The following is a 27,468-nucleotide window of genomic DNA, read 5'->3' as shown; positions in this document are numbered from 1 at the left end:
GGTGGCTGCTCCCATGGCATCTACTGGAATCTGTTTTGTCCAATGTGCCCTATCTGTGGGTGCACTAAGAATTCTGTCAGTCCTATTCGGGATGGGCTCCACAGTGTCCGATTCCTTCCATGCCCTGGTGGATACAAGGTCAATGAGAGCATCTGCGGGGGGGGGGGGGGCACACCCAGGATGTAGATGGGCTGGACCTGAAAGGCTCCAAAAGCATTGTTTGCTCTGGGGTGGGGTTCTGGGTAGACCAACCACCTGTTTGGTGGAGTATCTCTGAGATGTCCTCAAAGGAGACATCATCAGGTGAAGATCTTGCGGACCCTTTCTTCAAAATCAGTGTCAGTAGTGACAGATTCCTGGGAGGAATCCAGGTGTCTTCTTTAACACAGTCTCTTCCAAAGAACTTCCTTGTCAGGATGCTCCAGGGAGGTCTTGGAAGAAAGTTGGGGTCCCACTGATGGAAAGGGATGGAGACTTCTTAGGGCTGGCTGTCCCCATGGTAAATGAGAGGCCTTAGACACGGACTCTAGGGGGGGTGGGGTGGGAAGTGGTTCTGAAAGAACTGAGGCTCTCCTAGGATGGAAGAGAATCCTCTCCACCACTTCAAAGGCAGATGTACTTGGAGAATGAAAAAGTCGTTCCCCCAGAGCCAAAGCTATCTGAACAGACATCTCCTGAGCATCAGGAACCCTCTGCTCTGAAGGAGGAGTCGGTGCCAAGTTGTTGAATGCTGAGGCTCAAAGGGGAAGTGACGGCTCCAAAATCTTTGCAGTCGAGGTCAATTCCCCGGACGTGACATTGAGGCTGCGGCTCAGAGTCATGCTAGGCACTGACAAGGTTGGCACTGAGCATGTTGGGGAGGCTGTTGGAGACAAAGTGATGACAACTATCTGCTCCAACATCTCAGTTCTTGGCACCAGCAAACCAGAGACTCCAAAGCTGAAGATCAGATCGGAAAAGGAGCTTCAGGGAGGAAAGAGGTAAGTCTACTCATGGAGCCAGTGGGGGACAGAGCTGGCAAAATCCCCTTCTGAATCTGTGCCTAGAGAAATTGTCTCATCAGCCTATCCACATCATTCTCAGGTAAACTAAGAGAGGACCTGGTGGAAGAGGATGCTGAGGGTGGTCTGGATCCTTTTCTAGGGGAGCCCTCCCAGAGGGAAGATCTCAACACACTCTGCCTTGAGCTGGCAAGTGTAGCCCAAGGCAGAGGAGGACAATGTGGAGTCAAAAAGGATGGTTCCAAGGACTTCGGATCCGAGGAGTTTGGTAACTTCTTGTTAGCCTCGGAGGCAGAGAAGTTTGGTAACTTCCTGTTAGCCTCGGAGGCAGAGAAAGAAGACCTATATGGGAAGTGTTTTCTGGCCTCCCGGGTCTCCTTGTGTTTCTGGGAGGGGGTTTAAGACCCTGAAGTGGAGGGAACAACAGAAGTAGAGGATGAAGGAAGCAAACCCTCAAGGATGAGTCTGTTCGTCCGATCTGCAAGAGAACGCGGATGGAAGCCCTCACACACAATACAAGAACGGTCTAGGTGAGCATGGCCTAAACAGTACACACACTCCTTGTGGACATCAGACAACGGGATCTTGTGCCCACAAGAAGTGCATTTTTTTTAAAACCTAAAGACTTGTCTGATTTAGAATCAGGATCAGCCATAACTAATAAGCTTAAGGAAGAGGAGAGCAAGACAGTGAGAAAGAAAGTTATGATGGATAGAAACCCCAATAAACACTAAATTTTAACAATGCTAAAAGCTAACAGGGAAAAAACTGGGTAGGAAGATAAGCAAGAAAAGAAGGTCACTAAACCAACTCACAGTTTTCTGAAATACTCAAGAACATTGGAGAAGCTATGGAGTGGCAACATCTCAATGCTCATTAGACAAGGATCTGAGGTAGTCTTTAGGAATGAGGCATTGTGGGTAGGATAGGAGGAGTTCAAGCTTCGAATCTCAAGCCTGGAAAGCATCTGAGTCAGATCAGAGACCCACAGGTTGAGGAACAAATGAAAATGACATCAGATCAAACTCAAAGGGTGGGAGCAAGAGTACTTAAATAGCTTATTCAACAGACAGCAGCAATTAAAGAGGGAAGGGTGGGACTTTGGAAATCAGATTATCAAAAGGGGCAGTGGCCAGTGGCACAGTCTTGTAAATTTAACTACAACAGAAAAAGTGCAGAAGGGTTGGGAAAAAATATCAAGGGAAATGTAGGCTAGCTAGAGACGGATCCACTCAATTAAATAAAGCCAATACTGAAGCTCTTTCAGAAACTTTAGCTTAATGTCTCAGTGGGGGGGTGAGGTATACACAAACAGGGGATCAGAAAGGCACGAGAATGCAACTTTAAGCAGGTAAATAAGCAGAATATAAAACTGAAGGATCAAAACTGGAATATTAGCAAAGAATAGTTGTGTACACTTGCCATAAATGTAGATGTTAGAGTGCATTCACAGTTGCAGTCAGTACATTTGGGTAATCTGCTGGCAGGTTGCCCTCAGTCGGCCTGATTAACAAAGTCTTGGGTTCTGCATCGGTTGCTGTCCCTTCTTCCATGACGTCAGGTCGTTAGGGGTATAAAACATGCAGCTGACGTCATTACCTCAGTTTTTACCCCAAATGTCAGGTGGCCCCCGAATGGGGAGCAAATAAAATGTAAAACACAAAAATATACCTCCAAACAAAAGCAAATACACCAAAAAGACTTTTAAGCATAGTAACAGAAAGTAGAGGTATAGTCAGAGAAAAACAGGGTGCTGGAGGGAGGGTAACCAGGACTGCAACAGTGAATACACTCGAACATCTACATTTATGGTAAGGGTACACAACTGTACTATGTTCTTAGTGTTTCACTGTTGCAGTCATTACATTTGGGTAGATTCCCAAAGCTATGGTTGGGAGGATAGATTTATACAGCATTAGGACCAGCTATAAGGTCCTGCAAGACAGCAGTGGCAAAGCCAGCTAGGGATTTAGAGAAAATTGGTAAATGATAATGCTTGGTTAAAGTATGAACTTAACTCCAGGTAGCAGCTTCTAGAATATCCCTGGTAGTAACACCTCTGAGAAAGGCTGCAGAAGTAGATGCAGCCCTGGTGGAATGAGATCTGATCCCCTGGGGGACAGGTTTTCCATGGTGCTTGTAGCAGAAATGAATGCAATGGCTTATCCATTTAGAAATGGTTTGTTTTGAAATAGCCATTCCCTCTGCCCCTGCAGCAAATGCTACCAGCAGTTCAGATTTTCTTCGAGTTTTAGTCCTGTCCAAGTAGAATCTAAGTTGTCTGTGCACATCCAATGAATGCAGAATCAGTTCCCCTTTGTTCTGTGGATTGGGAAAGAAGGTTGGCAAATGAATGGACTAATTAAGAGCCACACTGGATCCCACCTTTGGCACGAAGGATGGATTGGTCCTGAGTGACACCCTGTCCGCATGAAAGATGATGAAAGGCTCCACTGCCATAAGGGCCTGTAATTCAGATATCCTTCTAGCTGAAGTGATAGCTAAGAGGAAGGCTGTTTTCCAATAAAGAAATTTTAAGTCTGCAGTAGCAGCTGGCTCGAAAGGAGGTAAAGTGAGCTTTTCCAAAACAAAGTTAAGGTCCCAGGCAGGGGTAGGAGCTCTCCTGGGTGATCTCAATTTCTTTGCCCCTCTAAGATATTGTTTGAGCAGGGGATGAGAAAAGAGGGGAGGTTCTGTGCTACAGTGAGCTGAAATAGCTGAAGCGTGGATTTTAATAGAGGAAAAAGACAGGCCCTTGTGAAGCATCTCAGTTAAGTATTGCAAAATCTGAGGTAAATTGGGCACTGCTGTGCTCATCCCTAAAGATTGGTTCCAGGCACAAAATCTTTTCCATTTGTCAGCATAAGATTTTCTAGTACTAGGTCTTCTCGCCTCCAAGATGACTTCCATCACAGGTTTGCTGAGGCATGCTAAGGGTGAATTTAAGTGATTAGCCAAGCTGCAAGGTTCAGTGTTGGTAGCTGAGGGTGCAGAATTTGGTTCTCATGCTGAGACAGTAAGGAAGGTGTCTGAGGCAGGTGCCATGGAGATATTTGTGACACACTGTGCAGGAGTGGTTACCAGTGTTGGCGTGGCCAGTCTGGAGCAATCAAAATAATTTTTGGTTTGTCCTGTTTGACTTTTAGCAGAACTTTGGAGAGCAGAGGCAGAGGGGGAAAGGCGCAGAATGATAGGTTTTTCCAGCTGAAGGACAGAACATTCACTTTCCAGGCTTTTTTGTGAGGAGTCCATATGCAAAATTTGTCCAACTGGTAATTCTGGGGGAGGCAAATAGATCCATGTCTGGGCTCCCCCATTTGCTTGTCAACATGTTGAAAATCCGTGGTTCCAGTTTCCACTCGTGTGGGTCCATGAGATTTCTGCTTAGACTGTCTGCCAGTGTATTCAGTTTTCCTGGCAGGAATTGAGCTTGTAGTTGCACTTGGTAGCTCAAGGCCATGTTCCACAATGCCATGGCTAGTCTGCAGATGGGGTAAGAATGTGTATCCCCCCTGCTTGTTTATGTACCAACCACATAACCGTGGTGCTGTCCGTCTTTACCATTAGTTGTCCTGGATGAATGTACTCCTTGAAGGCTGTCAGAGCATTCTGTACAGCTAACATTTCTTTTTGATTGATATTGTAGGTGCATTTGATTTGGGTTCCATTTGCCCTGAATGCACTTCCCTGCCAGGTGAGCCCCCCTTGCATAGTCTGATGCATCTGTAGTTAGGGTTTGGGCGACAGGGGGTAGTGTGAATGGCAGGCCTCTGCTCACCACAGGAACTCCAGGTGTAGGCAAGGTATGATAGGAATCATGGTTTCCAGGCTGTGACAATGTTGACTCCATAAACTTTTTAAGTACCACTGAAGTTTCCTCATATGCAGTCTTGCATATAGAATTAGAAGAATGCAGGAGGCCATGAGCCCCAAGGCTTGCAGAATTTGTCTTGCAGAAAGCAGGATTTTTGTGGCCACTTGTTTGAAGTAAGTTACCAAATGAATTTGCTTTTCTGGCGTGAGGAAAGCCATATGGGCAGTTGTATTCAAGATTGCACCCAGGAATGTAATCTGTTGAGAGGGTACCAGTTGTTATTTCTTTTCGTTTATGGTGTACCCTAGACAAGTTAGAACTCTTTTTACAAATGCCAGATGATTTATAAGTATGGCCTGGTCTTCTGGCTGAATTAGACAATCGTCCAGGTATGGATACATTTGAATATTTCTTTGCCTGCAAAATGCAATTACTGGAGCCAGGCACTTTGTGAATACCCTGAGCACAGTAGACAAGCCAAAGGGCAGTGGAGAGAACTGATAATGCAAGTAGCCTGCTTTGAAACGTAGGTATCTTCTGCAAGATTCCCTGATTGGGATATGCAGGTAAGCTTCTTTTAAATCTAGAGTTGCCAGCCAGGCATCTTTGCCTAGCATAGGAAGTAAATGGTGAAGAGTCAGCATCTTGAATTTTGGAATGTCCAGAAAGGTGTTTAGAGTAGACAGGTCTGGAACTGGACGCCATGATTTGTCTTTTCTGGCTACCAGGAAAAGCTTGGAATAGAAACCTTGTCCCTTTTCCTCTTCTGGTACCGGTTGAATAGCCCCCATGTTTTAAGAGGGAAAGTACTTGTTTCTTAGCCTCTGCCCACTGATTTGGGGGCAGGTCTGGCCACCCGTTTGGTGTTGGCAAAATGTGGAAATGAAATCTGTATCCCTTGGGCACTATATTTAAAACCCATTTGTCCTAGGTTATGAGTTCCCAGTTTTTTGCATGAAGAGCAATCTTTCTCCCCAAAGGGGCGGCTAAACTAAGTGCTTGGTAATTTTAACGGAAAGTCATTGAGACTGTTTACCATAGGGGGGTGTCTTTTTATTTCCAGATTTGGAAGTGGAGGCCCCCCATTGCTTAGTTCTGAGAGCCCCTTGGGACTGAAACCTGGTGCTTTTGGTGTGTCTGGGTTTGGCTTGAGTGGATCTGGAAGGAACCAATTCTTAGTAGGCCAGTGCCTACTAAATCTTGGAGGTTGCACTTGTAAGAAATCTTTTACAGTTTGCATAGATTTAGCTTTATCTTCCATCTTTTTTTAAAACTTCTTCAACTTTATTGCCAAACAGGTGGTCCTGATTTAAAGGTGCATCCAACAATTTTGCTTTAACATGATTAGGCAGAGATTGCTCCTTAAGCCAAGCATGCCTTCTAAGCACAGACCCAGTAACAGCAGTCCTGCAAAAGGCCTCTAAAGCATCAAAACCACATTGCAATGTATGTTTTCCAACTTGTTCAGCAGAATGCAATAAATCCTGTAAATCTTTATTTTCCACACAGTCAGAAATCAACATCATTTTCTGTTTAAGCAGTACAACAATATGCTGTTGATATTTTAACATATGAAATTGGCAGTTTAAAGCCCTGATTGCCAAGGCTGCAGAAGTATAAACCTTTTTACCCCATCTATCAGCGCCCTGGAGTCTCTATCAGAAGGGGTAGGATTTTTAGCAGTAGAAGCCTTAATGCCCTTAGGCCCTCGAGAAAGTTTCAGGATCTGCAACATGATTTTTGAAAAGGAACTTGTGGGACTCAGGAACCCTGTAGTATCTATCAGGTTTACTAGGAGCTGGAGGCAGGGAATCAGGGGCCATACTGGATTCCGAAAATACATCATCAACAATGTCTAGTACAGGAGGTATAGCCAAAAGCCTATGCTGAGGTAAAAGAAGAAAATCCCTAAGCCTCTTTTTTGAATCAGAGAATTCCTGACTTTCCCAGTGGAAATGCTCCCTTAAGGTATGTAAAGTTTCACCAAAAGAAAAATTCTCAGGGGGGGAAGCAGAGGGAATGGAATCCTCTGCATCAGAATCCTCATAAGTAGGTATGGACAAATCCAGGTCATTAGAAGAGTCAGAAGAAACAGAGTCCTGATCAAAAGATTCATAGTCAAGCTCAAGCCTTGACATCTTAGAAGGGGGGGGGGTTGACTACCCCTGATTAGAGTAATTAAATCTTCAGTCATTTTGATCATTTGGTTTTTAGGCATAGAGGCCTGAACATGTGGCCTGGGCGTTGGTTTTTGACATAGACCGAAATTTAGGCCTTAGTATTGAAGGTGGAGTTGATTTGGTATGCAAGTCTGTAGGCCTGAACACCCTCAGAAGTCGGTGCCTGCACAGTGGCTCCAGACCCATCCAAGGTAGAGACATCTGTGGGTTCCATAGGTGAAGTATCTCGCGGCATACCGGACTGTGAATGGGTCTCAGTAGAGGCCTGCGAGTCAGAAGTAGTGGGTATCCGGGGCTGCGAAAGTGCCTCACTGAGTACTGGCGCCTGGCTTAGGAGAAGTATAGTCAGCAGTTTTGGACCTCAATAGCCTGTCTCTGTCTTTATCTTTGCATTTTTTCGAAATTCCGGAAGTCGGGTGGCTGACCGACTTCATTTATGGATAATTAAACAGAGAACCGAAATATTTAGAGGCAAAAATGTACTGACGACGGATAGTGCGCTGATTAAATAAAGCACAAAACCGACAGCAAGGTACGTCATGGTCAGGGCCTAGGCAAGGAATACAGTACAGATGAAAATCTTTATGAGGTATTTGCTTTCTACAAGTAATGCAATTATTAACTTTTACCTAATCGGTAAGGAGCAAGAAAAAGTTTCCCCAACGGGGTATGTAGCTTTAGGTTGAAGACTTTGGTTCTGAAACTCGAAAACAAAAATTTCAGGAGTCAGTCGGCTGACCGGCACTTGCGAACTGCTTCTGCTTCGGGCACTGCACGGCAAGAAAGACTGAGGTAATGATGTCGGGCTGCATGTTTTATACCCCTGACAACCTGGCGTCATGGAAGAAGGGACAGCAACCGACCCAGGACCCAAGACTTTGTTAATCAGGCCGACTGAGGACAACCTGCCACCAGATTACCCAAATGTAATGACTGCAACAGTGAAACACGAATCCTGGAGCAGAAAAAAATACTGTCACTTCTGACTTTTACTACAGTTAAAGGCAGCAGACTACGCAGGAATTTACCAGAAACCCTGTTTATGGGAGAAAAATACAGTAATAAACAGACAAAACAAAGATCAAATCTGGCAGTAGTCCACAGTCCTGCTGCAAGTGTGAATGAATCTGCAAGACTAAGGCCCAGAAACATTTAAAATACAAACGGCTAGCTTTTATAAGTAATTCTACTTCTGGAGACAAAAGAGCAGTATAATTAGAGAAACACAATCGTCCCACAACTGCAAACTTAGCTACAAGACTGAGGTCCCAGAGCAAATTAAAAATGTAAACAAACATAGAGAAAAGCAAGAGTAGAAAGAAGCATTACCACAAAGGCCAGACACTCACTTATGTTGCATTGCAATTCCAGTAATGAGGGGAAAAAAACAATTACCTGGTATGAGAATAGAAAATAGAACCCATGGCTTTCTGCACCAAAGGCAAGTGTGCTACCTATTGAGCTACTCAGACTGCTAAATTAGTTACTACATGGCTTAATGCATAATGGCATGCATCAACTGAACAGACATCCCCAAACACAGAATTTCAATGAAAAAATGGCAAACTCTGTGAAGAAATAAGACCCAACTAAGGACCTATCAATAACAAATCAGAAAGGTGTAGACACCTGGGTAATCACTGAACAAATGCAAGCAAAACTAAGAGAGAACACTAAAACCTTACTTCACCTTCTTACCCACTAATGTACTTGAGACTTTGTGTATATAACTGTACTTGAATATGGACGGGTAAATATTCTCTGAAAATTACATTACGATGCATGTGTTACTGGGCTTCTCACCAGAGATATTTCAATGCTTCCCTCCAGTCTAAACTGAGTGGACTAAAACATGACACACTGAGGGCTGCAAAGTGAAAACATTGATGACAAACATTCAAAAATCTTACAATTTCCACATCTTCCTGTAGTTTAAATTTTCCCCTTCCCTTTTGCATAGGCAGTACCATTACCCCTTTGAATTTGTGGTCTCTCTCAAGGACCCACTGCAATGATCCCTTAGTACAAACTGTTAAGTCAATTTCTGATTGTCTGCCTTATCCTGAGCCTAGCCCCTTCTGTCATATTTCCTGCAGATCAACACTGCCAAAAAAACTGCTTATAGGAAAACTGAGCCTTACAGATGCATTCCGTTAATACCACTTATTATGGTTTCTTAATAACTTACAATTTTAAGCTACTTAACTTAGAAAACCAGACCCCTTTGGTAAATCTGAATCTGCATGTAGTGTGTACTTATTTGCTTCTAACACTGATGTTTTTTAATTGAGCTATCCATTTCTTAGTAACAAGCTCAACCCCTCACCTGCTTCACCAGTTTCATTTTACACAACAATTTTTGTATTCTTATCCTGCCCTGTACAACACAATGTAACTCTTGTTTTTTATGCATCTAACTTCTTTTTTTCTTACCTATTTGTTGCATTTCTGTAACAAGCACTCAAGGCACCATCCCCTTCAGATGAATGACATGTGACTACGTATTCCATTTTCCCTTTTCTGTCATACAGGCATTGTACTAACTGAACTTCTATCACCATTTTTATTTAATTCCAGGCGTTTGCACTGAGAGAGCTCTTACTAACTTCTTGCTAAGTCTGCCTCTATCTAGCAACTCCATGTTGTTTGTCTTTTTCAGTCACTTTGTAGCCATCATGTATGACAATTCTTCTGAAGATGATAGTGAACCTCCACAGGGCCAACAGTCTTATGGGTTTGAATGTCTGAGGACAACCAGAAGAGCTAAGGTTGTAATGGTCACAGTCTTCACTTCACAGATTCAAAGTACATGGTGTGATTTGGACCTTGAGTAATTGGCAAGATAAGCTAGAAGGATGATGCTTGACCATGCATTACAGGGACCAATAACAAGATGCGGACATTTAGGAGAAGAGAGACCCTCAGCCCTGATTACATGATGATAAAAATGCAAACCGTGTTAAACGGGTATTGCATAAATGAGGAGGAAAGGAGAAGTTAAAATTCAACTTACTAACAGTGAAAGAAAATGCATCCATGCATCAAACCATGGAAATTACTCAAAATAAATGCATAATGTAAATGTGTGTACTGCAGGCATGCTTTAAGGAGCAAAGGTGGAGAATGCTGTGCAGTCATGATCTTCAGAATTTGCAAGGCAGGCTACCATTTTGCAGTTGCATTCCACCTACACTGCAAATGCTCTTCAGTTGTGCATTGGCTGGGTCATTCAGGCACAAAATGAACGGCATACCTCCGGCCACAAGAGAAGTTAAAATCAAGATGAGCTCACTAGGCAGAATCTGCACGTCCTCAGTACATTCCACAAGCTGCAGACTAAAATGGCATGCACATCACAAAGTTCTTGCATTCATTTTATTTTTTTTTTTATTTATTTGACATCTGTCTATCAGGAAAAGTCCAAGTGGGCATAAAACTCAAATTCAGCAGAGGCCCAGGTAGATGCTACATAGAAATCATACAGGTTTAACTAACTTCCTTGCCATCCTCAACCACCATGCCCCATCCAGACTAATTAGAATTAAAACCAAACATGCTCCATGGCTCTCAAAAGAAACCAAACATAAAATCAATAAGAGAAACAAACATTGGGCAAATTGGAGGAAAACTAAAAACCCTATTGACCAACAAAAATTTAGACAACTAAGAAATGAAACTAAAAAAGCTATATTATCTGACAAAAAAAACCTACTACCTGCAATCCCAACAAGCCATTCCTAACAAGCTGCAGAAATTTTGGTCTAGTATCAACCAACTACTCCATCCTGGGCAATCCACTACTCCAAACCCTCAAAACAATGAAGATAAAACACCAGTGAATGTAGAAAATGCTTTTAATACCTTTTTTACTGATGCTATACAAACACTAGCTAGTCAGCTATCACCTAATAACTTCACTACCTTCCAATGAATCAACCTCACCCCCCCTACTTTTCACTTTCAACCCATACCAACATCCTATATTCAAACTCTTCTACAGAAACTGAAACCATGCTCCCCCTCAGCAGACCAACTACCTGCTGAATTCCTACAACTATCCGCCAAAGCCATTGCCTATCCTATTTCTATCCTAATCAATAGAACTATTACTGAAAGTTATATCCCAAGTCTATGGAAAATTTCCCATATTATCCCCCTCCACAAAGGAGGTCTATCCATTGAACTCTCCAATTACCGTCCCATTGCCCTTCTCTCACCTCTGGCAAAAATCATGGAAAAATGCATTCACAGACAGTTACTTGACCATCTAACACAAAATAACCTACTAGCCAACTGTCAGCATGGTTTTAGACCTTCACATAGCACTACTACTGCCCTTCTTTCATTCACAGATTGTATCAACAAAAACCGCAACCTAAACAAACTCTCTTCAGCCCTATTTATTGACCTGTCTAAAGCTTTTGACATGGTAAATCACCAAATTCTCATCAAAATACTAAAATCCCTGTCACTTGATACATCCTCCATAAAATGGTTCCAGTCCTACCTTGATGAAAGACAACAGGCCGTACTTTGGCACAAATCTCTCTCTACCCACCTGCCTGTCAACCTGGGTGTCCCTCAAGGCTCCATCCTTGGACCTCTACTTTTTTTCCATATTCATCAATGACCTTTACCTTGCCATCCCCCAAGCTACATGCATACAATATGCGGACGACTCTACACTGATATGCCCAGCCCCTTCTTCTCCAGAACTTCTCTATCTTACCCAATAAGTATTTAATACAGTTGAGCAATGGTTCACAGATAGATGCCTTCTCCTAAACACCAAAAATACTAACCTCCTCCTTTTCTCTCCTACTAAGAAGTCCCTCCCAATGGATTTCTCAGTAAACTCTACCAATAACACTATTATATCCCCTGAACCAACCACCAAACTATTTGGTGTCACCATTGACAATAATCTGAACTTTGACATCCATATTAACAACACTATAAAAACAGTCAACAAAAAGCTAGGCTCTCTCTATAGGATAAAATCCTTTCTCCTACCTTCAGCTCGAACCACTATAGTACACACTCATCTAATATCTTCTCTTCTTTATGTCTCTCCTATATGCCTCTCCTATTTTTACTAACCTATCTAAAAATAATCTTAGCAAATTGGAAATGTCCTACAATAACATTGCAAGATTTGCAACAGGCAACCCATTTAGAACCCATCACTGCCTTAATTTAAAGCAACTAGGATGGCTTGAACTTCAAAATCTAATTAAATTCCATCAACTAACTATAGCCCACAACACTCTTTACAAACCTTCCAAAACACCTATTCTGTCCACACTTATCACTCCCTATAAAAACCTGGAATCCTTAAGGTCTTCTCAGAAACTTCTAATGCATACTACTAAAACAAACAACAAGGCTGGTGACTCTCTTTTTTCTAATATAGTAGGAAAATCCTGGAATCTCCTCCCAAATGAACTCTCCACACTTCCCTCACTATCCTGTTTCAAAAATAAATTGAAATTGTTCCTCAGAACTCGCTGGTTATGCCCATGCTCCAAACCTGACTAGTCTATGTGTCTCCAAATACTTTTCTCTTCCTGCCCTGACTACTCACACACATCAACACCTCCTTATTAAACTAATTTTACTAAACTATATCTAGCATACCTTGATTGTATTATCATTCCTTTGTTACGCCTGTATTCTTCACTCTAAATATTACTGTGATAACCTGAAATAGGTACTGTAAATAGTTTGTATTTGTCTCATGTGTCATTAGTTGTGATTGTGTTAATTTCATTGTCCTATCTAGGAGCTCATCTCCCCGGGCCTCTACTGAAAATGGACATGTTATCCAGTTAGACTAGCCCGGTAAACAAATGTAAAATAAAATAAAATAAAATATACTTGATGTCAAAAAGGAATGAGAGTTATACAGAGTATAAAATGAGATATAATACCATGCAAAATAAGTATAAAACCTTAAATCAGAGGGCATTGTGTTGTACACAGCAGAAAGGGCAGGATAATAGCAAAACTGCAGTAAGTTAGAATAGGTATTAGAATATAATAATGTGTAGGAGTAAGGAAATTATCTAAGGATAATGATTCAAGTTAAAGACCACATTTTAATTGCGACTAAAGGAGGTACCAAATAGAGGAAATAAGGTTGTTTGAGGAAAGTGTGTAAAATGGAAGATTTTCAGAAGATGAGAATGTTAGAGGTGGAGAGAGAGGGAGTAAAGGACGTTGCAGGTGAGCGAAAATCAAGAGAATAAAAGATTAGTAGAGAAAGCAAAGATCAATATGCGGGGAGGGAGAAGAGTTATTAGAAAACAAAAGTGTAATAGCAAGGAGATATGTTCGTGAAAATGGAAGAAGACTTAAATGACATCAGAAGATAATTATTAACCAAGCATGAGACAGAAACAGAACAGAGAGGTAAGGAGGAATACTTTTAAGGAGAGTTTGAGCAAATGCAAAGTATTATTCTGGATTCAATGGAGGTGAATTCTAAGTTTTTGCCCCACAGTTGAGAGTAAAAGTGTTGGCCTACAGATTTATTTGGTTTGTAAATTTCAGGGAGTTGTTTTTCAGATGAGCACAGAGGACTGCTTGGCTGGTAAAGGTTAAGAATGGAGCTGACAAAAGGGCAGGATAAAGGTCTGAATAGGATTTTGAGCAAGGAGAATTAAAGTAAACTTGAGATGATGGGGTAAATTCAAGCCAGTGAAATGATTTAAGGGCAATGCAGTGATGGGAATTGTATGGCAGGCTTGCTGCAAATCTGTCTACTTTACTGCAGCAAAGCTCCAATGTAGTTTGAAGAAGGATCTGAACATTGGTGAGAATGAGGGAGGCAAAGACTAGACATGGAAGGAGATGAACTTTGGCAAGTGTTGCACTTGATTTCTTGGTGAGGAACTGTTTTCATCTGTACGGCATGACAAGTTTCTGGTTAGTGTATTATACAATTCTGAATGTGAAGGAAAATTGCATTTGATCACAGGTTCATAGGTAGGTACTAGGCTATCGGCCCTAGGGCCCATACAAGCCTAGTCAAAAAATGTACCCTGGCTTTCGCCACCCAAGAAAATTATTTTCCTGTGCCCCTGTCGAGCAGAGCCACAGAAGTGATCCCCGGTGTGAATTTCCCATTTCCCATCCAATCATCAAGATTTTTCATGAAGAGTGCTAATGAGGAGCTCTGTTTGACATAGATAGGATGTCTGTTCCAGAGTATGGGAAGTCTCTGGGACAGGAATCTATCCCTCCAGCATGTTCTGTTTATTGTGGTGACAAGGTTCAGGTCCCTAGAGTGTGTAGCTCGGAGGGATTGGGATTTCTTTAAGTGGAGCATGTCCAACAGCTCTGGGTTTGACATAGCTTTGTATGTTAAGCAGAGATCGCCCCTGAGTAGGTGATATGTGATGGAGTAAAGCTGTAGTTTTTTTGAGACAGTCTGCATAGGGCATCTGTTTGAGGCCAGTAATCCTCTTTGTGAGGTATTTCTGTAGTCTTTCCAGTTGTTGTAGATATCTTGTGAGGTACATACCAAAAGGGGCGTTGTACTCTATATAATGGGTCTAATGAGTGATAAGTAGAGGGGAACAATGACCTCTTTTTTTCTGGATGAGAATCCTTTTGTGATGAGATGAGCCACATAGAAGGATTTCCTGACCACTGTGGCAATGTGAATATCAAAGGAGAGACTACTGTCCACCTGTGTCCCAAGGTCTCATCACATTTTCGGCATTAAGTAGACTACCAGCTATGTGGTAGTTCATGGGTACAGAGTTTTTACCAAAGGGGATGACAATACACTTTTGGGCATTGAGCTTCAGGCCATGGCTTTGACACCAGGTATCTGTCTCAGTGAGGCCCTTTTGTAGTTTGTCCACATCGTTAGGAGTTTTGATTATGGCTCCTAGCTTGCAGTCATCTGCAAACTTTGTTAGCCAAAGACCTTCTGTGCTGGCCTGCACTTCAGAGAAGTAGATACCAAACAGGAGAGGGGACCCAGGACTGAACCCTGTGGTACTCACTTGTCACTGGTCTGATGCCAGATTTCGAATCCACTACTTTCACAGTGTGGGTTCTGTCCATGAGCCAGTTGGCAACCCATCTTGTGACATAGGGATTTATACCTAATTTAGTGAGCTTATCTTTAATTCCAGAGTGGGGGATGGTGTTGAAAGCCTTGGCGAGATCTAGATAAGCTGTGTGAACCATTTTACCCTCATCTATGGCTTTGGTGACTGCTTCAAAGAAGTCAATCAGGTTTAGGAGACATGATCTGCCTTTTACAAATCCAAACTGGGTAGGGTCCAGAGTTTGGAGATTACCAGTGTCTTTGTTTATGAGTTCCACAATGATACGTTCCATGGCCTTGCAGACCAGGCACGTCAGGCTAATGGGGCGGTAGTTCCCGGGGTCCGTAGTGGCTCCCCTTTGTGGAGTGGGATAACCGTCGCAGTGCGCCATTCAGTGGGTACAAAGCCTGAGGTGAGGCTATGATTGAACATGGTACTTAGGTAAGGTTCCAGTTCATTCTGTAGTTCGTGTAGAACGCAGCCTGGGATATTGTCAGGTCCCATGGATGCTGTGTTCTTGGCTTTGGAGAGTGTGTTTTTTTACCTGTGCAGCTGTGACTATAGGAACTTTCCATTCTTCCGGTATAGAGATGGGCCCTCTAGGGGGTGAGAGGGGGGTAAAGTTAGCACTGAACTTATCTGCTAGGATGTTGGTAATTATCAGTTGGTTCTGTATATTTAGTGCCATTGTGCTGTAACTCAGAGCAGATCTGTGTTCCCATTTAGATTCTTGACATAGCTATAGAATGCTTTGTGGTTGTCTTTAGAGTCAGTGGCAATTTTGTTTTCATAACTAGCTTTGGAGGATTTTATGAGGGATCTCAGCTTCTTACTGAGGTTGACCAGGGAGTTCCTCCAGTCATGGGATTTTACTCTTTTTTGCAACAGTTTCTTTCTTCTGTTGTAGAGTTTGTTAATGGCAGAGGACCACCAGGATTGGCTTCCTTTTTTTGGAGGATAAAATCTTGGTTCTATTAGGGATAGCATGATCCATGCACTCGTGTAAGTGCTTATAAAGTGCATTTGTGTAGGATTCGGCAGTCATACCTCTATTGTCCATCTGCATGAGTGTCAGGAAGTTTGCCACTTCTGTCTTAAGTGTGGAGTTGGCTTTGGAGAAGTTTTTTACAATGGTTTCCCTAATTGGGGCTGGGGGTGGGATATGGATGTCTAGGCTGATTAGCTTGTGGTCGGATCTGACCAACGAGGAATTGACCTCTAGTGTGGAACACCGGTTTCCCATGTTGGTAATGACCAGGTCTAGGATATTGCTGTCCCTGGTGGGGGTGTGAATAAGTTGATCCAAGGTGGTGGAATTTATGAATTCTAGAAAACATTGAGCAAAAGAGTTGGTACATGAGTAGTTTTCTCAGTTAATGGTAGGGTAGTTGAAATCGCCCATTATTAGGGTGTTGGGTTGTACCCTAATACTTTCCAGTGTATCAAGAAATGAGGAGTGTGAATCCTGGGGCATGGTGGGGGGTCTGTAGCAAGCTACAATTTGGATTGCGGTCTTGCCCAGAGTTAGTTGCACTTGGATAATCTCAGATGCAATATGCTGTGCAACTAGCCTGGAGGTGTGGATATCCTTAATGAATATGGACACGCCTCCGCCTTTAGTGCTTCTTTCTGGGTTAGGTGGTCGAAAGGTGTGGTATGAATTGAAGCCTGGTAATGCAGGGGTGCTCTCTGGAGCTTTGAACCAGGTCTCTGTCACTGCACAGATGTCAATGTTCTCCATTTTAAGGAGTGCCTCGAGTGAGTGCATTTTGAGGTTTAGACTTCTAGCATTGAGTAGCATTACCCTCAGATTTTGCTTGCTTGTACCTGTTATGGTGGTGAATTTGTCATTTGAACCTTGCCTAAAAAAGGCACTATAGGGGTGGCAAGAGCCTTAGCCAGTATCCGGAATCCTAAGGGCGACAGGTGCAGGCCATCTCTGGCAAAGCATCGTGGACTGTCGATCATGTCATCCCAGGCAGACAAATACTGGATCCCCTTAGAATGACACCAGAAGCTTTGACAATTATTGAAGTCAATCATTTTGTCCTTGTACTGTGGTATCATTCTGGGTGATGGCAGGATGCTACTCAGGGTTAGGGTCATACCTGCCTGGGATACAAGATCGGAGAGCTCCTCCATGTCTCTTTTCACGTAGTCCAGGGAGGTACATCTCAGGTCATTCACACCAATATGGACAATGACAGTGTCATATTTGTACTTATTGTGGAGTAACCTGAGTGCATGCGTTATGTGGCAGATCCTGGCACCTGACAGGCAGCTGACAGTAACTTTCTCCTTGTTTAGTCTAGTGAGTGGAACATCAGTGTGCCTGACTATAGAGTCACCTATGACTAGAGTGTTGGGTACGTTGTTATGCCTTACGGGCTGTGGTTGAGTGGCACACTGAGTTTGTGGGCTATGTGTCATTTGGGTTGTGTTGGGGGGTGGAGTTTGCTTGCGTTTATGCTTTGGATGTCCCTGATGCTTGGGCAGGTTTTTATTGACAGCCTCCACGAATGTAGGTGTGTGTTTTGTGTTTCTATGTGTGTGTTTTGGTGGTGTAGGTTTTGAGGGACTATGTGATGAGTGTGGTGTGGTGCAAGTGTTTACCTTCTCCTCCTGACTGTCTAGTCCAGTCTTGGGTGAAGAGAGCTTTGCTTCCAGCTTGGCTATATAAGTGCATCTCTCACAGGTTGTAGTGTTGGGTGGTAGGAGGAGAGGGTTGTCTGTGTACATGAGGCAATTGCTGCATTGCCCCAAGATGCCCAGATTCATCAGATAGGAGAAATCACTGGGAGCTGACCCTTAGACATGCCTGGATAAGTGCTTATTTATTAAGTACTAAAAACTGCTTTCCACTAGACAAGTGAGGAAAGTTGAGTGCTGCAGTAATTTGCAGCTTATGTAGTGCTTACAATGAGTTCTGAACAAGTGCTGAGTTCAAAGAAACAGATTTGAGTGCTGAAACTAGAAAACTGGCTAGTTATAAGAAACAAAACTAAGCTAGAAGGCTTCCCTCCAACACAGAAGGGCTTGGGGGCTCAGAAGCCTACTAACAGTCTAGACCACTTAACAGGAAAGGCAGGAAACAAGCTTGAAATTTTTTTTTTTGTTGTTCTATTTTCCAGATGCTCTCTTTGTACACAGTAGGAGTGCCTGAAATCAGAATATGATCTCACTGCACTCAGTTGAATGAGCAAATGAGATGGGCCCAGAAGGAGTATCCAAACACAAATTTACAAGAGGGGCGGGCAGTTTCAAAGCCACTAAGATTGTGGCTACCCCCACACCTGCAATTACTAACAAATAATAAAATTCAAGCAAGCACTGACTGAAGAACAGAGTCAAAACTTCCAGTTCAGTTAATAATCATGCAACACAGTTAAATCAATTTAAATACTGTATTATTTGAAAAAGAGTGCAGATAAAGGTACTTAAATTCTCTTATACGTCCAGTTGAATACAGCTATTTCTTTGCCGGACAAAGCTGAGGTTTTTATATGATGCCAAGTATGTTAGTATGCGAGACTAATTCAATCTCAGTGTTAAGAGGAGATACTTTAAAGCAGTCTTTGAGGGATGTTATGGGTTTGGGAAGGAACAGGAGAAGTTCAGTTTCTTTAGGGATCAAGAGAAGTTGATTTTCTTTGAGCCAATTTTCAAAGAAAGTGAATGCATTTTAAGTAATGGTTTGTAGCTGGGAAAAAGTATCAGTTGAGAAGATGAGAGTGAAGTCATCTGCACATTGTGTAAGGGTAGCTTATTTAAAGGATATATGGAGACTGATGAGAGAAGGGGTCAGAGGATAGCACCTTACGTTAACCATGGAAATAAGACCAGAAGTGTACACAACAGCTCTTCATAAACATGTCAGTCAGTACAAACAGATACAACAAAGTTATACATTGCTTTCAAAACCATCCAGACTGAGCAAGCTAGAAAGTTTTCTAAAGATGTAAAACTTACTCAATTTGCATTCACATTGGAAGCCTCTGTCATAAAAATTTTTCAAAACGCATCTTGCGATGCCCAAAGATTAAGCAATTTAAGTGAGCAAAAGCATAAGGCTAGCCTGAAGCAAGAAAGGAAGGCTTAGTGACAAGCAGCCATTTTTCCAATTACAACTTCTCCTTACTCATGCTCCACACACAAACATACAAGTTAAACAAGAGGAAATAAGCAAGCAGTGATTCATCAACTTCACCAGAGTGTTGCTTCAAACTAGGCATCTTCCCAGACCTATATTAAAACCTATCCCTAACTCATCCTGAACTGTATGTTGACCTAGACATTACCATCACTTTCCTCTCGTTTTCTGAAAAATGTTATGTTTGCAAGTTAGACACGACTTTCAAATGTTGTCTCACCCTCTCATTTCCCCATCAAACTAAACTCTATCACACTTTCTGACCATGAAAACCAGTTTGTAAGTAATCAAGACACAGTTCCCTTTTTAGTCTAAAATACGTCTAGGGTGTCAACACTGCCTTCATACTTATCCTCAATCATTTCAAAGTGGTCCTTTCCTGCATACTATCCACCACTTTGATATATTTTTGTCTTCATTTTGTCATAGAATTCCAGATGTGGAGAGTGTTCCTTGCACTAAGACACTTACTTGCTTCACCTAAATGTAACTTCTTCATAATACAGCCAAACATTTTATCAGACTTTACTACAGTCTTCTTACACTGTGCAATATAACACAGTTTAGAGATGATTATTCCCACAACTTTTTCTTCCTCTGTGTTCTCTACACTCACTGCTGTTAACCTCTACATTAACAAAACAAACACCTTAAAGTATCTCCCTATACCTCCCCCCCCCCCGGCTCTGGCCCAAACTACACGTTTCACTTCTTTACATTAAATTCTAAATGTCATCTACTATGCCACCTACAGCCCAACTTTTAAAGAGCACCTACATAACAGTCAGTCAATGCGATGGGGGATTAAATAATTGACAGCCTGTTTTTCACTCAAGAGAGAGAGAGAACAAAATACCTGGTAGGCGGACATGGCTCGAGAGTGTATGTGCATGTATGTAGAGGTGGGGGTGGGGGGGGTGGTTAGCAAGTATGACAAAGTTACACTCCTTCCCACTCACCACTGCATATCAAAGTTAGGAAAAGGAGTAAGAAAAATTTAAGAGTTGGACATAATGAGATTTATATTGAGATAGAAGAGGCAGGAAATGGGTCCATGAACAGAAAAAATAAATACCAATGTAAACAAAAAAGGGAACACACACACACGAACAGTAGTATGAACTTAGTTGACCGCTCATGTTGTTGATAATTATAAAGAATGTAGATATTCATCAACAGCATTTTTTTCATCAACATGTTTATTACGCACAGGTTCTTTTTGTATGATTTCTTTCATGACTTTATGGTAAGGAGGTGTGGGAGAAATGCTACATAGTGTATTAAGCATTTTTAATCAAGTACTAATTGTCTGAGGGTTGTGGACATGCACAACATTAAGTGGTGTAGGTGCCCAGTTTTTATTATAAGGGTAGCATTCCCAATCCCTCTGTGGTCTTTTTTTAACATATGAGCAGGCAATATTTTTTCCATTTGGTAAGTTTACATGTTAATCAAATGGTATATGTAATATGTGTATCTACATATAAATAGTGGGGGGAGGGCTGTAGCCATTACATATTTGGTCATCATGCTATACTTAACAGCTTTCACTGAATGACCAACCTTAACAAGGCTTACTATGTCTAGGCAATTCAGATCATGTGTCCCAGCACAAAATAATTTCCTTAGTTACAGCCATTTATTCACTAAATATTTCTGACAAAGTACTCTGTACGGAGTTTTTAAGATCTGCAGAATCATTATACTCCCATAACATGCGTTTCTAGTTGCCTCTTTCTTCCCATCACACCTCCAACATTTGCTGTCTACCAAAGGGAAAATTTCTTTGAAGTCTGCTTGAGATGTAAAAATGCCTATGCAAACACTTCCAAGCAAAACTCCTACATGATCTGGACTCTGTTCCATACTCTGGAGTCATGAATATGTCCTTCCATTGTTACTTTGCAAACTGCTTTTCCAGTCCCTCTTCCCAATCTTTTCTAACCTCATCCGATTAACTCTTACAGTTACTGTGCAACACAATTCATTTTTAACAGCAGTTTCTGTTCCAGATTCAACTACAAGCTCTACCAAAGCAGGTTTTTCAGTTAAGGCTCCCATATCCCTTTCTCTTTACTAAGCTCCGATATTAAATCCTAGTAGGGAAGGCAGTCCCTAGCCTGCAATCCAAATGTCTTCTTTACTTCATCTCACTTTATCACCTTTCCCTCTCTAGTTACCTTGGTTCCTTTGCCAATTTTCTCCAGTAAATATGACACTGTCATTTTGACACCCATTGTCCCCCAAGGTGGAATTCAACCAGCACACACTACAAAATTACTTCCATTAGTTTCCCATGGATGGAAGTAACAAGAATCCAACAAGAATTCAGCACCTTCTTGAAATCCCCCCTCCCTTTGAGCTGCAGCAGGACTGTAGTCATCCTCGGGTTCCCTAACACCATCACACAGTCAAGGGAAGTATTAAATAATTTTGTTAAAGGCTTTCTAAGCATGTCTGGCATCTCACCAAGTACAAAGGGTAGCAATCCAGTCATCCCACTCATTAAAATGTCACTTGTCAACAACCAGAGCTGACAGTCATGTCTTCTGTAATCACTGCTCCCTCTGTCTAGCTCTCCCATGGTAGCTATACAGTCTCTGCAGTGAGAAGACTGATAAGAAATAAAGTTCTGTCTGCCAAGTTATAATTAGCAGACAAATTCAGTATAAATCTTACACAGGCATTTCTTCACCTGCTGCTGGTATAACAATATAAAACAAGTTGCAACATCTGCTTACAGCTACAAGTACTTCATACTCTGTATTATATGGCACTTTAACAAAAAAAGGAAAAAGAGTTAGAGAGGCAACAGAAATATATAACAAAACTCTGGTTAATAGCAAGTACCTTTTAGTGACAGCAGAGTTCTTTCAAGTGAATTGACTGCAGCGGCTTCATCTCCTGAACATATCTGCTGAAGGAATGTGTCAGTCTGATGATTCCACAGAGAGCAAGCAAAACTGTAGACTCCAGCTGCTAACTGTAAAACAACCCACATAAAAAAATGGTTAAGGGATGCATAGTTAATGAAGCAATTCTCAAAGCAGTAAAACTTGAGAATGAATAAAAATTACAAAATGCAAAATTAACACCTTAGTCTCCCTCTATTCTTAAAGTTAATATGGGACTGGCACATTGCAGTGCAATGTAACAGTCAATTCCTATAATGACAACTCTGAGAAAATGGTTTCCATCTACAATGCCAGCAGAAGTGGGCAGCAGTAATTCTGAAAATCTGCAAGAAAATAGGCAAGCCATTAAGATGAGCAACCTATCCTTACAACTTCTCCACTCATCAAAGTAAAATAAAGACCAACAGAAGCCTAATTAGCCAGTGATATCATCAACAAAGTGTCTACACTGCAGAATATTTCAGTAGCCAGTTAAGAACCCATTTAATCCATATATGAAGCAATGAATGCAGTCTAAGCTCAGAAAAGAAAATCAGATATGCTGTAAGCTGTCTGTAGTGTTCTACAACTGAAAATACTGAAGCTTTCCTTAATTTCTGAAACTTGAATTAACAGCAGAGACTTGTTCAGTATGCTTTGTGTGTGGGGAGATGTTAAGGGGATTAGGCACAATGCAATTGTTCTTTACCCTAAAAACAGTCATTCCTTATCCTAATAACAGACTCTGCATGCATAATGTAAATGTACTTTCAATTGTTTCTTGGCCCTTTGGCTAAGACCTGAACTCTCACAGAGATTTTACCTTGGATATCCTGTTATTCCAACAGCTACAGATCCCTTTCTGGATAAACTGACAATAACAGATACTCTTTCCATTAACATGTTGTCAGTCAGGATTGGCACTTCCTTAAAGTATTTCCAACACTATCTGGGACTTTCTCCACAATCTCAGAGTCTCCAGTTCAAGGGGAAAATGCACACACAAAATGGAAACATTCACTGATAGTACTGCTGTGATGACAGCAGACCAGTGGGCATTCAGTGGTAGTACTGCAGTGGTGATTGCCGACCAATGGAGCAAAATTCATAAAGATGCATAACAAGATATAGGATTTCAAAGGAGAGGCTGAAAAAAACTATGGTGTGTCAGCCATTTTACCAAATCATTCCAGTCATACATTTTTTTTTTTAACTAAACAATGCTGAGCTACTCAACACAACCCAATTAAACACGAAATAATATGAACACTTAGTACCTAATAAATAAAACTGCCAAACACTGTAAAAGGAACAGGAATACCGGAAGATAATAGTAGATAACCATTTTCACAAAAAAAATACTTTCACTTTTCATTATGCAATAAGTAGTTCACCTGTAACAAAAGGATTTTCTTATTTTTTGTTGACTGAGTTAGTCCCACTAGGCTAGTAGCCTTTTTTTAGAGGAGACCTGAGGTGGTACTTATACTGAAAGAGGCCCTCGACTATCATGAAACTCACTGCAGTCAAATTTAATCAAAACCTACTTCAATACATGTGCACTGTCTTAACTATACAGGCAACCAGTACGTCCTAAAAACTGTCCCACTACCTGCCCAAACTCAGAATTTTAGGAACTGTCCTACTCCTTCACATATTCCATCCGGCTCTTTCATTTTTGCTTATACTGTAGTTTCGACTTTCCACTCAAACCTTTCCCTTCCCTTCCCTTGTCCAAATCTTTTAGCAATGTAATATCAGGTTTGCTCACAATCTTCTAATTCTTTGTTAAGCACTTCTTAGCAAGTGGAGTAACATGCAATCAGCCAACCCAATGTCTCTAGACAATACTTCCCTGACCAGTGATATATCTCGAAGTCACTAAACACCTCACATTCACAAAACAAATATAAAGTACCTCTTACTTCTAATTTTGCAGGTTGTCAGCATTGCCCACTACTATATCTTTGATGGAGAATAAAAATATTCGTTCAGACCCTTCCAAGCAAATATTTGAAATTTCCTATTTCACAACGTATATCCAACAAGATGACAAATTTATTTCCACTCCTCAACGAACATGTTAATACCCAAATCTGTTTCTGCATGCTTCCTTCCATTGTAAGAAGCCTTATTACGGCTTTGCCTAATCCCCTTGTAGACTGTACTGCTGCACTCCATGTTTACAACTACAAGTCCAGTTCATTCTTCAGGGAAGATATTCAGCCTCTTTTCTGCAGTCCTCAACACTCAAACTTCCAAATTCCAATCTTCTCTCACATCATACTCAACCTCAGTCCATTTCCAATCTATCCATCAAACTACTTTACTCAAATGTCACTAATAGTTCCTACACCAATTTTTGCAAGTCTCTGCCTCCTCCTTTCAAAAGCATACCAATAAGATGCATTTCTTCCACTGTCTTAATCTGTTTAGAGTAACTGTTGTATCCTGTTAGTAATTTGTATCCTTGACCCACCAGGTAATTCTTACCCGCAAAAATTTGCAACAATGTTTCAAAGACATAATCCAGTCCCACCCCAATTCACGTCAGCATAAACAATTTCCACTTGGCTACTTACTCAATCTTATTCTGCAGACTAAACAAATTGATCTGTATCGCTACATGGTATCCCTTTCGATCTAGAATTCCCAGCTTTCCCTACTCTTTTTAATGAAATTATTCTTTTAAAGAATACTCCGATACACTGGGTGTCTCCTAAACTCACAGAAAGTCTAATAAACAATTGTCACCTCCTTCATAAATTTCTAGATGTGAAAACTTGAGAACATCTGAAATGTGTACTGAACAGCTTGAAAATGTTCACCCAGTTCTAACTGTAATATATTTCCACCTGTTAACATCTGTTATAATTCTTCCTAAACAAAAAAAATCATAAATCTTCTCTGCTAATACCTCCACACTCTGACATAACCAAATTCCCACTTATTAAAAATCTTCCTCCAGATTCCTCAATAAGCAATCCTCAGTTTCACTTTCCACTGTAGGATTTTCAATTATTATGTCGTCTTGTGCTTCTCCAACATTAATTTTATAGTTAGAAATCTTCCCAAATGTCCAAAATATCATGTAAAGTATCTGTCAAGACTTCTTTAAGGATTTCTAAAACAATAAATGTGGGTACATAAATCATTTGCATACTGAGCTAGTTTATGTTTATTTCTCCCCCCAAGATACTGATACATCTGAGCTTCTCAAAGCATCCACCAATGGCTACAAATATAAAGCAAATATCAAGAGGATGGGGACAACAATGCCTCATGACCCTGATGATCTGAAACAATTGAGAAAGGTCTGCCTGTGTCAACCTGTATAAAAGATCTTTCACATATGACCCTTCATATATTTAATATGATCCTTCATATATTTGGAACAGTAATTTAACAAATGTTTGTTTTAATCAAAACCACGCTAAAATGCTCTTAGATATTACCATTCCACTCTGCCGAACACTTGGTTGGCGTCAAGACATTTCAGTCATACAATGTTATCGGGTTAGCATAGCAATACAGTGATCAGCTTTGCTGCAACAAAGTTCTCATTTTTCCAATTTGGCTCGCACATGAGTGCTCTTTGTGTGGGGTTTGCACGTCCTTTACTTTGTCTTTGTAGACCCTCTCTATTATTCCAGTTTCCTCCCTTACGCCAAAGACATATAGGTGAAATGTTGATCCTGTACACTATTCATAAGTATGTTTGTGCATGTGCGTTAAAATTAACAAGTGCCTTGTGTACAATTAGTTTCTCTATCTTGTACACACAAATTGCTGGGACACGCATTTGATCTACTACAACCCTGAAATGGACTAACTAGGTAATCAGTCAGTCAATATAATGAGGTTTCTGCAACCTGATAAATGAACTCTAGCATATCCTCTCAGTTTCTATCCTCTAATAACCTGCAAAGCACTCTCTTTCAGTTTTGTGTTCCATATTCAGAAGTCACAAAAAAGCTCATCATACTTCACACAAATAGTGGCAAATGTCCTTGTGAACTGAAAAAAACTAGGGTCAATTCCTCATACTTTCTAGTCATTTTACATATGCAAACACAGCAGCATCATGCTAATGGTCTGACTACACGTATATTCAAATAAACTTTTTTTTAAACAAGAGACATCTTTATCATGTATGACATAGGCAATCTTGCATTTAAATACATAAAAATAAACTATACCAACAATTTCAGTTGCAAACATTATACAGTACACAAACCATGCTGACAACTGTAGCTGCAAATATTATAGATTACTTTTAATACATCCAATCATTGTCAGTTAAACATTACATAGCTCATTCAAATCATGCTTTAAACCTTGTTCCTCTGCTGCATGTACTGATCCCACAATTCCCATTTTTTTCCTATGTAATTTGCTCCTACCCTTTTCTAAAGGCCCATATTCCAGTTGTTTTGTCTGTGTTACTACCTTTGCTACTTCTAGTAAAGTTGGTTTAGAGTAGACACACATTTCCATTTTCTAGTAATTGCTTTTTGGCAGCCATCATATTCAGACTCTGCAAGGCCTTACTAAGTCTAGACAACTCCTATTCTCTATCATAGCTCAAAAATTAATTCCCTTAGTTACACCAATTTGCTCATCTAGTATCTCTGACAGAGCAGTCTGCAGGGAATCTAAGGTCTGCCAACTCATTACACTCCCAGAAAATATGTTCTGTTACCTCGAATCTACTTGGGGTATAAAAATACCTATGTAAACACTTCCAAAGATCCTTAATCTTCTAGACTTTATTGCATACTTGGGAGACATACATAAATCCCTCCATTATTTCTTTGTGAATTGCTCATCTCATCTCTCTTCCCAATCCTTTCTAACCTCCTCTGATTGATTCTTACAGTTATCATGCAATATTTTACATGCTCTACTAATTATTCCTTTCTTAATGGTAGCTTTTGTTCTAGAGTCTACTAAAAACTCTTCCAATCGTGGTCTTTCATTTACCACCCCTTATGTCTTTCTCTTTGCCTACACTCCAACAGCAGTACTTGGCAGGGAAGACAATTTCGTCCAAATAAGTTTTTGGCATCTACCCATTCTATCACCATTCCCAATCTAGTTATTTGCTCCCAATACCTTGGTTCCTTGGCCAGTTTCCTCCAATAAATTCCATCCGCCTATTGCCTGTATCCCTAATTGCAGTCACCCCCATCAGCAGAATCTCTCTTCGCCATCCCTGTGTTGGTTTAGTTCTTGGAATACTTTCTGCTACATTATGGATATAATATTCTGTATGACTGTTATTCCCCTTAAACGTAAGTCTCCATCTAAAATCCCAGTCTCTCCTTGTTTCTTGAGCTTCCTCCAGGTTTCATCATCATCTCTTT

General features: G+C 41.1%; 1 protein-coding gene across 1 annotated transcript in view; it reads right to left on the bottom strand.

Annotated features, from left to right (window-relative positions):
• Nucleotides 1-27,468, bottom strand: part of IPO11 (importin 11) — a gene marked incomplete in the record, with an annotated part of 3,749,854 nt that overhangs the window by 3,436,455 nt on the left and 285,931 nt on the right. Inside the window, 1 exon segment of the mRNA XM_044063824.1 lies at nucleotides 22,059-22,191. Coding sequence (XP_043919759.1) covers nucleotides 22,059-22,191 — 133 coding nt within the window.

Source organism: Protopterus annectens, chromosome 2.part2 (assembly GCF_019279795.1).
Source record: "Protopterus annectens isolate FY-2018-M chromosome 2.part2, PAN1.0, whole genome shotgun sequence".
Classification (NCBI taxonomy): Eukaryota; Metazoa; Chordata; order Ceratodontiformes; family Protopteridae; genus Protopterus; species Protopterus annectens.
The sequence above is the reverse complement of the archived record's forward strand: the minus strand, read 5'-3'. Positions and strand labels throughout refer to the sequence as shown.